Here is a 14,535-nt window from a genome sequence, read left to right as displayed (position 1 = left end):
TTATTCCTTGACCCTCCTATTTAAAAGTGTAACCCCTTACCCTGTACTCCTTGTCCCTTTTCTCTGCTTTTTCTCCATAGAAAAATATCACTCATATATAACTTATTTTATTATCATCTCTCCCTTCTGCTAGCACTCTCTGACTCCCCCGCGAACCCTGTCCCCACCGATTTAAGTCAGGAGGTCACTTTTCACTTTTGTATCCTCAGTGCCTGGAACAGTACCTGGCACATGGTAGGTGCTCAGTGAATATTTGTCGAATGAATGAATGAGTCTCTATTTTATAGATGAGTTAACTGTACATTTCCCAAGATCGTACAGTAATAGGACAGTTATGGGGCACTGAAATGATTTCTGAAATCTTTGATGAAGCTAGAATTCTCTTAGCTTTTAGACAAACTATGTCTCCAGGAGTGTGAAATGACCTTTAAGGCTTTGGATTTGATGATGCCTTCCCTTCTTCTAATCCCTAGGTCTTCCTTTCATGAGCCTCTAGGCTCTTAAGCTGCCTTGCAAATTGAATATTTTTTTCTCCATTTTTCATCCAGGAAACAGAAAAAATTACTCATCTTTTATTGTGAGATTTTAATAGTAGCAAAACTCAGATTTGCATTTTATGAATTTTGTCTATAGCCCAAAGTTGTAGAAGCAGTGATACTTAGTGATATTTTAAACTCAAAGGTTTCAGTGTCTCCTTTTACTCTTTACCTTCAGAGGGTAGGTGACGGAGTGGTAGGCCGTACAAATGAGCCTTGGCCCAAGATTATTCCGTAAGCCACTAATCTCAGAGCTACACTTACAGTGTGTTTCTTTACCCACCTTACGTGCATGCGCGTGTGCGCACACACCCCTTCACCCCCACCCACCTCTTAGTGATTTGTGTGGCCTTTAATAAGAAATATCATTCTGGAGGTGGTGAGGCAGAACATGAGTGGCTGAGATCTGATGACTGATGGGGCTTGAGGAAAGAGAAGGAAGGAAACAAAAGTCATCAAAGAACCTCAAGTAGGCCCTTGCTGACTAGAAGAAGGGTGGTCCCGCTCAGAGTATGGGTTATTGGAAGATGAAGAGTCAATTGCTTAACATTTCACCTTTTTTTTCCTTCCTTCTGGCAAAGAAAACCATATCTATACTTTCATAATTTTATCTTATAAATTCCATTGATATTCCCTGTTCTGGCTCCACTGACTCTGGGTCACAGTAAGCTTTTTTCCCTTCCTGTGCTTTTATGGACCTATAAATCTTAGGTTTTCTGTTGATGTGTCTCCTAAGGTTATGGAACAAATGATTACAGATAATCAGAAATCATTCCCATCTTGTTTCCTGCTGTATGCTTTCTTTTACATTTTTAAAAGGGAATATTTCAATATGTTTTAAAGTGCATAAAAAAATAACGAACCTCCATGTACTCACTGGCCAGATTTAATAAATAAAAACATTTAGTCACATATCCTTTAGAGATTTTTACTTTTTTTGAGAAATTAAAGCATTAAAGAGCTAAGTCTCCCCCCCTTTTTTAAGAGGGGGGGTCGTGAGTGGGTGGAGGGGCAGAGGGAGAGACTCTTAAGCAGGTTCCACACCTAGTGCGGAGCCCGATGTGGGACTCGATCCCATGACCTGAGATCATGACCTGAGCCAAAATCAAGAGTTGGACGCTTAACTGACTGAGCCACACAGGTGCCCCTGAAATCTCCTTTTTAACTTTCCTCCCTCCTTCTTCCTCACCACTGTTCTGAGATTGGTGTGAACTCTTTTTTTTTCACAGAAAAGTAATTTCTTAATGAATTTTTACCCATATTTTTAAACTTTTGAATTCAAAGGGATAGTAATTCATTTTATGGTTTATCATAAATTGTTTTCAGTGACTCCGATAGATTTTTGTCATTGTTGCCTTCTCATTCCTGGGCAGCAGTAAATGTTTTTTACCTTGCTATTGCTAGGACTGTGTTGAACTAGTTTTGGTCCTCTGATCTATCCGATGGGACATTAACTGTGTTATGTATTTTTCGTTGTTAATATTCCTGAAATACCTTTGAGAGAGCCGTCTTTTTCACCTTCAGTAACCAGGGAGAAAGAAAGAAGAGACAAAGCATGGTTCTGTTTTTTTTTTCAGGCCAAGTTATGATCTGAGAAACTGGCATGATAAGCCACAAAAACTGAGGAGAAGCGTATATTCAATGTGTAATAGTAGGACAAGTATCTCTTAATTTAAAAATCTATACACTTTTGATGCATGATGTCCTTGTGGGCAGCCAGAAGAGTGGAAGCAGTGTGCTTGCAGTTACATGTGAGCACAGTGCTTAAGGAGAAAATCTAATAACGACTCTGTTTGTTTTGTCCAAATACCCTGCCCAGCTCAAGAGTTTCCGATTTTGGAGAAGCAGAACTGGTTGATACATCTCCACTATATCCGGAAGGATTATGAAGCATGCAAGGTGAGCGGTTGTAAGGATAGAGACCATGAGAGTTGGGCTTTGTTAGGCAACTAGAGTGTGTCACACAGATTTGTGGCAGTTTAAATCCCACTGATAACGTATGAGTTTCTGCTTCCCCACACTTTGTGCATTGGTTAGCTTTTGCTATGATAATGCTGCTTAACAACCTCAAAATTTCAGTGGCTTCCGACAGCAGACATGTAATTATTGCCTGCTGGGCCTTCAGACGGGCTGTGGCTTGGCTGGGTCTGACTGCAGGCTGGGGTCAGGTTCAGGTGTGTTCCATGTGTCTTCTCATTTCAAGACCAGGGTGAAGGAGCGGTCACTGTCTGGGACTCGTTGGTGTCTTGGTGGATGGCAAATGTTCAACACAGCATAGTATTTAACGTTTTGATCTCAGGATACGTAAAAAAAAAAAAGAAATTTCATTGAGGATTATAATTCTCTTATTATGGTGAACTTGATCATTTGTATATTTCAAAAACTATTTGTATTTCCTTTTTCTCTAAACTGTATCTTTGATACACACTTGCTGGCAGACAGTAGTATTAACATGCAAGATATATCCTTCATATTGTCTTTTTGGCATTTGGAACTTTGTATGCTTCTAAGGTTGTGGTCTTAAATTTTGACCTGTGGCATTTGTGCCTATGGCAACACAGAACTAGCAATGTTTAGTACCAGCATGAATCTTAAAAGGTTTCTTTCTTTCCTTCTGTGATATTATCCTTTTCTTGTTTCCCTTTTCCTTTTTTGACAACTTTTTCTGTTTCCTATTTTTGGCTTCTCTTCCTCCTCTATTTCTTAAGAGTTGGGGATGTTCCTAGGCCCCTTTCTCTGCGCATTTCATACATTTCCTCCTGGTCTTCAGACCAATGTGATACCTACTGATGCTTCACAGGCATTTCACGTTCAGCTTTTTTTTTTTTTTTTTAAGATTTTATTTATTTATTTGACAGAGAGAGACACCCAGCGAGAGAGGGAACACACGCAGGGGGAGTGGGAGAGGAAGAAGCAGGCTCCCAGCAGAGAAGCCTGATATGGGGCTCGATCCCAGAACGCCGGGATCACGCCCTGAGCCGAAGGCAGACGCTCAACGACTGCGCCACCCAGGCGCCCCTCGTTCAGCTTTTCTGTAGCTGAACTTATCTGCTTTCCTCCAAACGTGTTCCTTCCCTTGTACCCTGTCGCAGGGATAGCTACCATCATTCACCCATCTGACTGTGTCAGAATCCCCTGACCGATTTTACCTGATATATTGTAGATAATCATTACGTTCTGGAGATCCTTGTCTACTATCTCTTGAAATTGTCCACTTTCTTCTCTCTCTCGGCCTTAGTTAATTCCCATCATTTTTGTTAAAATTACTGTAAGAATTCTTACACCAATCTTGCCTCCTTTCCATCTATTTTCAGCAGTGCTCCAAAAATGGCTTTTCTGTAAAGCAAGTAGAATCGGGTTACTTCCTGCTTAAAACTTACCAAGATTCTCCCATTGCTCTCAACTTTTTTAGCATGGCATTTGAAGCCTTTTTCTCCCTGACTCTCTTAGCCACCTCAGCTTCTCCTCCAACCCCTGCCAACACAGGATTTTAAAACTGTTGACTCCAGAAAGCCTTCCTTGATTCTCTAAGTTAGACTCAGGTGCTTGTTCTCTGAACATCTCATCCTGAGCTTAGCCTGTCACAGGAGGAAGGTAGAGCCTGTATTTTGCTATCAGAGAACCCCTAGCATCTACAGTGATGGCTGGAAATGTTTTCGTATTTTCCTTAGCTTGCCGAGATTCTAGAGAAGGGTTGGCAGACTTTTTCTGTAAGGAGCCAGATGGTAAATATTTTGGGCTTTGTAGGCCACAGTCTCTGTTTCATATTCTTCATCTTCTCTTTTTTTTTATAACCCTTTAAAAATATGCAGACTACTCTTAGCTTGAGAGCTTTACAAAAACAGACTGTGTGGCTCATAATTTGCCTGTGGGCTATAGTTTGCCGACCCTGTTCTATAATAAGTAACCCCAAAAGAGAGGAGATTTTTTAAAAATTCCAGATGAACATTATTAGTAATTATTGTATTCTATAGATTTCTTACATATGCTCCTGCCCATGTCTACCTTTTCTTTTCTTTAATTTTTAATTTAAATTCAATTTAGTTAACATGTACTGTATTATTAGTTTCAGGGGTAGAATTTAGTGATTCATCAGTTGCATATAACACTCAGTGCTCATTACATCAAGTGCCCTCCTTAATGCCCATCACCCAGTTACCCCATCCCCCCACTCAGCTCCCCTCCAGCAACCCTCAGTTTGTTTCCTGCAGTTAAGAGTCTTCTATGGTTTGCCTCCCTCTCCGTTTTCATCTTAATTTATTTTTTTAAGATTTTATTTATTTATTTGAGAGAGAGCACGAGCAATGGGGAGGGGCAGAGAGAGAGGGAGAGCAGACTCCCCACTGAGCAGGAAGCCTGACGTGGGGCTTGATCCCAGGACCCCCTGGGATCATGACCTGAGCTGAAGGCAGACACCCAACTGACTGAGCCACCCAGACACCTCATCTGTTTTGCACATATAAGTGAAATCATATGGTATTTTGTCTTTCTCTGACTGACTTGTTTCGCTTAGCATAATACCCTGTGGTTCCATCCACATCATTGCAGATGGCAAGAGTCCATTCTTTTTGATGACCGAGTACTATTCCATTGTCTATATATACACCACATCTTCTTTATTCATTCATCTGTCAGTAGATATCTGGGCTCTTTCCATAGTTTGGCTCTTGTGGACATTATTGCTGTAAACATTGGGGTGCAGGTGCCCCTTTGGATCACAACGTTTGTGTCCCTTGGGTAAATACCTAGTAGTGCAATTGCTGGGTCATAGGGTAGCTCTATTTTTAACTTTTTGAGGAACCTCCGTATTGTCTCCCACAGTGGCTGCATCAGTTTGCATTACCAACAGTGTAAGAGGGTTCCCCTTTCTCTGCATCCTCACCAACACCTGTTGTTTCCCGAGTTGTTAATTTTAGCCATTCTGACTGGTGTGAGGTGGTATTGCACTGTGGTTTGGATTTGTATTGCCGAGTGATGTGGAGCATTTTTTCATGTGTCTGTTGACCATTTGGATGTCTTCTTTGGAGAAATGTCTGTTCATGTCTTCTGCCCGTTTCTTGACTGGATTTTTTGTGTTTTGGGTGTTGAGTTTGATAAGTTCTTTGTAGATTTTGGATACTAGCCCTTTACCTGGTATGTTATTTGCAAATATCTTCTCCCATTCCATAGGTTGCCTGTTTGTTTTGTCGTCTGTTTCATTTGCTGCGCAAAAACTTTTTTGTCCTGCTGAAGTCCCAATAGTTCATTTTTGCTTTTGTTTCCCTTGCCTTTGGAGACATGTCTAGCAAGAAGTTGCTGTGGCCAAGGTCAAAGAGGTGGTTGCCTGTGTTCTCCTCTAAGATTTTGATGGATTCCTGTCTCACGGCCCATGTCTACCTTTTCTTAAAAATACTTCAAGACACTGAACTACTGTATTTTTCTTCCTCTTTCAGGCTGTTATCAAAGAGCAACTTCAGGAGACTCAGGGCTTATGTGAATATGCTATCTATGTCCAAGGTAAGACATGTGTTTCTTCTCTTCTTGGTAGAGAAAGGCATACTTTGCCTAGGTTCTGAAAGAAGTGCAAACTACCTATGAAACACTTTAAATTCAAATGTTCTACAAAGGTCTTATTCAGTATTATGTTGTTTGAAACGAAACATAATTCTTGTGTGGGATTTGACCTCAGAAGTGACTGGTTCTGTTAAAAAAAATTTTGCTGCTCTCCTTCCCCCCCATTCTGTAGTGTCTGGCTAGTGTTTTCAGAGTGGATGTTAGGGTCCCTGCTTCAAGTCCAGAAGGGGCTTCCAGAAGGGCTTCTTGTAGTCAGCTAAAAGAGATGAGGAAAGGCTTGAGAATTTTTTATAAGGGTGTTAGGATGAAAGGAAGAAGCCTAGAGGTGTAGAGGGTAAAGCAGAGAATAGATGGAATTTACCAGAAACCAAATGTAAGAACCGGTGACTGAAATTTTACTCTTTAGCATCTTTAGTTTTTCTAGGAACTTTTCTTTTGATTCTTTGGCGTAGATGAATGGTTTTGTTTACCACACATTGGATCGGTAGCCTTCAGATTAACGTACAATTTTCTGAAGTAATTGGTAAGATATTGATATCTCTAGGACGTAATGGTAAAAAAAAAAAAAAAAAGCTCTTTTATTCCCAGTATTACAAGTTCTGGACTCTCAGTGCCTCATAATACTTAAACGTGTAACTTCTTCTGAAAATTTAAGCCTGGGAAGAATTAATGATTTGGATTGGTTGTTATACTGGAAACCAAGTCCGAAATATTCGTGCATTTGAGGCCAGAATCTCCTTGATTGCCCTTTTGCCCTGTCTGGGTATACTCTGGAAACCGCTAGATGGAAGTCTGAGTTATCATGATAAATAGAGTGTTTGATGGGGAAGCCCAGGAATGTCCTTATCATGAGGAAGTTGTGGGATAATTTGCAAGGCACCTGGTTATCTGCATGGTGGATGCCGGGATTAGAGTAGGTAGGTTTGAGAGAGCTTATTAAAAAAAGTTTTAAATTGTCAACAACTTTGCTACTTGTTTCAGCCTACCTGAGGTCATATCTGATTGTGTCAAAGATACAATTATCCAAAGGGTTTCTTTGGTATGGTTTCTTAACTCCCTCTTCTCCAGTTTTTCTGATAACAGACACTGTTCTCCCCAGAATATGATGATTTTTACTGTGTTTTCCGTCTCTTGGCAGCATTAATATTTCGCCTGGAAGGAAATATCCAAGAATCCCTAGAACTCTTTCAGACGTGCGCTATTCTCAGCCCTCAGTGTGCAGATAACCTCAAGCAGGTGGCGAGATCTCTGTGAGTATCTGCGGCCTGCAAGCCCCGGGGTACCCACAGAGAACACTGTAGAAGGCGTTTTTCTCAGGCAAAGGCTGCTTCTGGCAGCCTGATCCGCCTGATACATAGAGGGAGAGTTGCCCAACAGGGATACTGGGATCCACTTTGAAGAGTGGATTGATTTTGAAATTTGAAAAAATGAGTTAACGATGAGAATTTCAAACATTGTATAGTGTAGCGTGATGGGGGAAACCCGATACTGTTTATCGTATAAATAGCGACATCTTGTTCCCTTAGTCCCCTAATCTTGCTGGCAACCTGTAGAAATTTTTTCATCTGCTGTTCCGACATGTAGTGTAATAAATACTTGACATAGTTCGTATTAGTAAGTGTTTGTCGAGTGGAGGCCCAGACAGCTCCTGGGTGCAAACAACCTCCGCTCTTTATAAGCTGTTAGGTACACTGACAGTTTTTCTACTCCGGAGCCATAGTGTCCCATGGGGTTCCAGCCCCACCTTCTTACCTCCTGTCATTCATACCTGCACTGTCGTTGCATAGAGGCCCGGACTGCCCGTGCCTCTCTTTAGAATTGTGATCCAGTGTCAAGGCAGGAGATTTAGTCTTGGAAGGGAAGGGGTTGTCCCTTAAGTAGATGGTGATGATGAATGCTGGCAGCCCTTGCTTAACTGGTATATATATTTTAGCTCGTTTCTTTTTTGTTCTACATTTGTGGTATGTTGCAGAAAATAAATTACAGAAGACTTTCACTAAAATTGGTGTAGAGTGAGTCCAAGACCCTGGGACAGCGATCAGTGCAGCCCCTACCAAAAAAGCCTCTGTTATTGATAAGCCAGCCTCGTTGGCCAAAACAGCACAGACAGCTAATAGGGAAGAGGCTTCCAGAATTCTCTCCTGGACAGAATATTAGTCAAATGAGGGACTAGTGGAGTTAGTCCTGTAAAAGCTTTGAGTTAATAATTACAGAAAATGTATCTCTTCCCCAGATTTCTTTTGGGAAAACATAAAGCTGCCATTGAAGTATATAACGAAGCAGCTAAACTGAACCAGAAAGATTGGGTAAGTAGAGAACTTGAAGTTCTTTGTTATTAGTGACATGCTAATGGTTCCATTTGTCGTATGGCTGTCTTTTGTTATGGATACTGAATACCTACATGCCCAAAATATCTTTATTTTTTTTTATTATTATTATTTTTTAATGTTTTTTTTTTATTACATTATGTTAGTCACCATACAGTACAGCCCTGGTTTCTGATGCAAAGTTCGATGATTCTTAGTTACGTATAACACCCAGTGCACCATGCAATATGTGCCCCCTTTACTACCCATCACCAGTCTATCCCATTCCCCCACCCCCCTCCCCTCTGAAGCCCTCAGTTTGTTTCTCAGAGTCCATAGTCTCCCATGCTTCACTCCCCCTTCTGATTACCCCCCTTTCTTTATCCCTTTCTTCCCCTACCGATCATCCTAGTTCTTACGTTCCATAGATGAGAGAAATCATATGATAATTGTCTTTCTCTGCTTGACTTATTTCACTTAGCATTATCTCTTCCAGTGCCGTCCATGTTGTAGCAAATGTTGAGAACTCATTCTTTCTGATAGTTGAGTAATATTCCATTGTATATATGGACCACAGCTTCTTAATCCAGTCATCTGTTGAAGGGCATCTCGGTTCCTTCCACGATTTAGCTATTGTGGACTATGCTGCTATGAACATTGGGGTGCATATGGCCCTTCTCTTCACTACGTCTGTATCTTTAGGGTAAACACCCAGCATTGCAATGGCTGGGTCATAGGGTAGCTCAATTTTTAACTATTTAAGGGACCTCCACACTGTTTTCCAGAGTGGCTGCACCAACCTGCATTCCCACCAACAATGTAGGAGGGATCCCCTTTCTCCACATCCTCTCCAGCAATTGCTGTTTCCTGCCTTGTTGATTTTTGCCATTCTTTTTTTTTTTTTTAAGATTTTTTATTATATTATATTAGTCACCATACAGTACATCCGTGGTTTCCAATGTAAAGTTCGATGATTCATTAGTTGCGTATAACACCCAATGCACCATGCAATACGTGCCCTCCTTACTACCCATCACCCATCTATCCCATTCCCCCACCCACCTCCCCTCTGAGGCCCTCAGTTTGTTTCTCATAGTCCATAGTCTCTCATGTTTCATTCCCCCTTCTGATTACCCCCCTTTCTTTATCCCTTTCTTCCCCTACCGATCATCCTAGTTCTTATGTTCCATAGATGAGAGAAATCATATATTTGTCTTTCTCTGCCTGACTTATTTCACTTAGCATTATCTCCTCCAGTGCCGTCCATGTTGCAGCAAATGTTGAGAATTCATTCTTTCTGATGGCTGAGTAATATTCCATTGTACATATGGACCACAACTTCTTAATCCAGTCATCTGTTGAAGGGCATCTCGGCTCCTTCCACGATTTAGCTATTGTGGCCAATGCTTCTATGAACATTGGGGTGCATATGGCCCTTCTCTTCACTACGTCTATATCTTTGGGGGTAAACACCCAGTAGTGCAATGGCTGGGTCATAGGGTAGCTCAATTTTTAACTTTTTAAGGGACCTCCACACTGTTTTCCAGAGTGGCTGTACCAACTTGCATTCCCACCAACAATGTAGGAGGGATTCCCTTTCTCCACATCCTCTCCAACAATTGGTGTTTCTTGCCTTGTCTATTTTTGCCATTCTAACTGGCGTAAGGTGGTATCTCAGTGTGGTTTTGATTTGAATTTCCCTGATGGCTAATGATTTTGAACATTTTTTCATGTGTCTGTTAGCCATTTGTATGTCATCATTGCAAAAGTGTCTGTTCATATCTTCTGCCCATTTTATGATTCGTTTATTTGTTTCCCGCTTACTGAGTTTGAGAAGTTCTTTGTAGATCCTGGATACCAGTCTTTTATCTGTAGCATCATTTGCAAATATCTTCTCCCATTCCGTGGGCTGCCTCTTAGTTTTTTTTGATTGTTTCCTTGGCTGTGCAGAAGCTTTTTATTTTGATGAAGTCCCACATGTTCATTTTATCTTTTGTTTCTCTTGCCTTTGGAGATGTGTCATGAAAAAGGTTGCTCTGGCCGATGTCATAGAGGTTGTTGCCTATGTTGTCCTCCAGGATTTTGATGGATTCCTGTCTCACATTGAGGTCTTCCATCCATTTGGAGTTTATCTTTGTGTATGGTGTGAGAGAGTCGTCAAGTTTCATTCTTTTGCATGTAGCTGTCCAATTTTCCCAGCACCATTTATTGAAGAGACTGTCTTTTTTCCACCGGATGTTTTTTCCTGCTTTATCAAAGATTAGTTGCCCAAAGAGCCGACGGTCCATTTCTGGGTTCTCTATTCTGTTCCATTGGTCTGTGTGTCTGTTTTTGTGCCAGTACCATGCTATCTTTGTGATCACAGCTTTGTAGTACAGCTCGAAAACCGGCATTGTGATGCCCCCAGCTTTGTTTTTCCTTTTCAACAGTTCCTTGGAGATTCGGGGCCTTTTCTGGTTCCACACAAATTTAAGGATTATTTGTTCCAGTTCTTTGAAAAATGTCCTTGGTATTTTGATCAGGATAGCATTGAAAGTGTAGATTGCTCTGGGTAGCATGGACATTTTAACTATGTTAATTCTTCCGATCCATGAACATGGAATATCTTTCCATCTTTTTGTGTCTTCCTCAATGTCTTTCAAGAGTGATTTATAGTTTCTAGAATATAGATCCTTTACGTCTCTGGTTAATTCCAAGGTAACGTATGGTTTTTGGTGCTATTGTAAATGGGATGGATTCCCTAATTTCTCTTTCTTCAGTCTCATTGTTCGTGTATAGAAATGCAACTGATTTTTTTTTTTTTTTAAGATTTTATTTATTTATTCGACAGAGATAGAGACAGCCAGCGAGAGAGGGAACACAAGCAGGGGGAGTGGGAGAGGAAGAAGCAGGCTCATAGCAGAGGAGCCTGATGTGGGGCTCGATCCCGGAACGCCGGGATCATGCCCTGAGCCGAAGGCAGACGCTTAACCGCTGTGCCACCCAGGCGCCCCAGAAATGCAACTGATTTCTGAGCATTGATTTTGTATCCCGCCACATTACTGAATTGCTCTATAACTTCTAATAGTTTGGGAGTGGAATTCTTTTGGGTTTTCCATATAGAGTATCATGTCATCTGCGAAGAGAGACAGTTTGACAACTTCTTTGCCGATTGGGATACCTTTTATCCCTTTTTGTTGTCTGATTGCTGTTGCAAGGACTTCTAGTACTATGTTGAATAATAGTGGCGAGAGTGGGCATCCTTGTCGTGTTCCTGATCTTAAGGGAAAGGCTTCCAGCTTTTCCCCATTGAGAATGATATTTGCTGTAGGCTTTTCATAGATGGCTTTTATGAGATTGAGAAATGTACCCTCTATTCCTACACTCTGAAGGGTTTTAATCAGAAAAGGATGCTGTATTTTGCTTTTTCTGCATCTATTGAGAGAATCATATGATTTCTGAATTTTTGTTTCTGAATAAAATCTAAGACACTGATAGATTTGCGAATGTTGTACCACCCCTGCATCCCAGGGATGAATCCCACTTGGTCTTGATGGATAATCCTTTTAATGTACAGTTGGATTCTATTTGCCAGGATCTTGTTGAGGATTTTGGCATCCATATTCATTAGGGAAATCGGTCTGTAATTCTCTTTTTTGTTGGGGTCTTAGCCTGGTTTGGGGAGCAAGGTAATATTGGCCTCATAGAATAAGTTTGGTAGCTTTCCTTCTGTTTCTGTTTTTTGAAATAGCTTTAGGAGAATAGGTATTATTTCTTCTTTGAATGTTTGGTAGAATTCCCCAGGAAAACCATCCAGGTCTGGAGTTTTATTTTTTGGAAGATTGTTTATCACTGACTCAGTCTCTTCATAATTAATTGGCCTGTTTAAAAAATCAATTTCTTCCTGTTTCAGTCTTGGTAGTTTATGGGTTTCCGGGAAGGTCTCCCATCTCTTCCAGATTGTTTAATTTATTGGCATATAGATGTTGATAAAAGTTTCTAATAATCCTTCCAATTTCATTGGTGTTGGTTGTGACCTCTCCTTTTTCATTCATAATTTTATTAATTTGGGTCCTTTCTCTATTCTTTTGGATAAGTCTTGCCAGAGGTCTGTCAATGTTATTAATTCTCTCAAAGAACCAGCTTCTAGCTCTGTTGATCTGCTCTACTGTACTCCTGGTTTCTAATTCGTTGATTTCTGCTCTAATTTTGGTCAACTGCTTCCTCGTGCTTGGATTAGGCCTGTCCCTCTGTTGCTGTTCCAGCTTCTTGAGGTGAGAATATAAAAACTGCATTTTAGATTTTTCTATTCTTTTGAGTGAGGCTTGGATGGCTATGTATTTCCCCCTTAGGACTGCCTTTGCAGTATCCCATAGGTTTTGGACCGTTGTGTTTTCATTCTTGTTGGTCTCCATAAATTGTTTAATTTGATTTTTGATTTCCTGGTTTATTGAATCATTCTTGAGCAGGATGGTTCTTAGTCTCCAAGTGTTTGAGTTTCTTCCAAATTTTTCCTTGTGGTTGAGTTCCACTTTCAAAGTGTTGTGGTCTGAGAATATGCAGGGAATAATTTCAGTCTTTTGGTATCGGTTGAGACGTGTTTTGTGTCCCAGAACATGGTCTATTCTTGAGAATGTTCCATGGGCATTAGAATAGAATGAGTATTCTTTGGTTCTGGGGTGTAGTGTTCTATATATATCTATGAGGTCCAACTCGTCGAGTATGGCATTCAAAGCCTTTGATTCTTTGCTTAGTTTTTGCAAGGGTGTTCTGTTTATTTCTGATAGTGGGGTGTTGAGGTCCCCTACTATTAATGTATTTTTATCTATATGTCTCTTTATTCTGGTTAAGAGTTGGCTTGTGTATCTTGCTGCTCCCCTGTTGGGGGCATATATATTTATAATTGTCATATCCACTTGTTGGATACATCCTTTAAGAATAATATAGTGCCCTTCTGTGTCTCTAACTATAGTCTTTAGTTTAAAATCCAATCTATCTAATATGAGAATTGCTACCCCAGCTTTCTTTTGAGGTCCATTGGCATGAAAGATGGTACTCCATCCCTTTACTTTCAGTCTGAATGTATCTTTGGGTTCAAAATGAGTCTCTTGTAGACAGCAAATGGATGGGTCATGTCTTTTTATCCAATCTGCAACCCTGTGGCGTTTATGGGAGCATTTAAGCCATTCACATTGAGACTGATTATTGAGAGATATGATTTTAATGATGTCATGTTGCCAGTAAAGTCTTTGTTTGTATGGGTTGTGACTTTCTGTTCTGTATCACTCTTGGGGCCTTCTTACCTTTATAGAACCCCCCCGTAATATCTCCTGTAGGGCTGGTTTCGTGGTTACGAAATTGGTTAATGACTGGCGATTCTGAAAGGTCTTTATCTCTCCATCAATTCTGAATGACAGCCTTGCTGGATAAAGGATCTTTGGCTGCATGTTTTTCTCTGAAAGAACTTTGAAAATGCCCCCCCAGCCCCTTCTCTCATTCCAGGTCTGTGTAGACAGGTCTGACGTAATTCTGATACCTTTGCCTTGGTACGTGAGAAATTTCTTTGCCCTGGCCGCTTTCAGTACTGTATCCTTGGATCTAATATTTGCGAATTGCACTATGACATGACGTGGTGTAGGTTTGTCATGGTTGAGCTTGGGAGGGGTCCTCTCTGCCTCTTGGACACGAATGTTTGTTTCCCTCACTAGATTAGGGAAGTTTTCAGCTACAATTTGTTCAAATATCTCTTCTAGACCTCTGTTTTTCTCCACCCCCTCGGGGATGCCGATGATTCTGACATTGGATCGTTTCATTGAGTCAGTAATCTCCCGTAACCTACATTCGTGGGTGTGGATTTTTTTAAGTCAAGCTTCTATTTTAGCTTTTTCTTCTACTAACCCATCCTCCAATTCGCTGATACGTTCTTCTGCCTCATTTACCCTGGCTGTCAGAGCCTCTAGTTTTCACTGCATTTGGCTCATAGAATTTTTAATTTCTGCCAGATTCGCTCTCATTTCCGCCCTTAGAGATACTATATTCTCATTAACATTTTTGTTAATACTTTTTTCAAGTCTGCACATCATCCTGACCACTGTTACTCTGAATTCCATTTCTGATAATTTGGTTACATCCATATCCATTAGTTCTGTGGCAGAGGCCAC

The 14,535-nt window shown here is 40.7% G+C and overlaps 1 protein-coding gene across 3 annotated transcripts in view; it reads left to right on the top strand.

The window, feature by feature from the left end:
• Nucleotides 1–14,535, top strand: part of BBS4 (Bardet-Biedl syndrome 4) — a 61,652-nt gene that overhangs the window by 33,763 nt on the left and 13,354 nt on the right. For all 3 annotated transcript variants that reach the window (XM_045795260.2, XM_045795259.2, XM_087856801.1), the window contains exons 3-6: nucleotides 2,356–2,435; nucleotides 5,969–6,032; nucleotides 7,228–7,339; nucleotides 8,323–8,395. In XM_045795260.2, coding sequence (XP_045651216.1) covers nucleotides 2,356–2,435; nucleotides 5,969–6,032; nucleotides 7,228–7,339; nucleotides 8,323–8,395 — 329 coding nt within the window. The remainder of the gene's footprint in view (nucleotides 1–2,355; nucleotides 2,436–5,968; nucleotides 6,033–7,227; nucleotides 7,340–8,322; nucleotides 8,396–14,535) is intronic.

Source organism: Ursus americanus, chromosome 28 (assembly GCF_024610735.1).
Source record: "Ursus americanus isolate L20-20 chromosome 28, mUrsAme1.1.p, whole genome shotgun sequence".
NCBI classification, from domain to species: domain Eukaryota; kingdom Metazoa; phylum Chordata; class Mammalia; order Carnivora; family Ursidae; genus Ursus; species Ursus americanus.
This window is presented reverse-complemented; position numbering and strand designations above follow the sequence as displayed.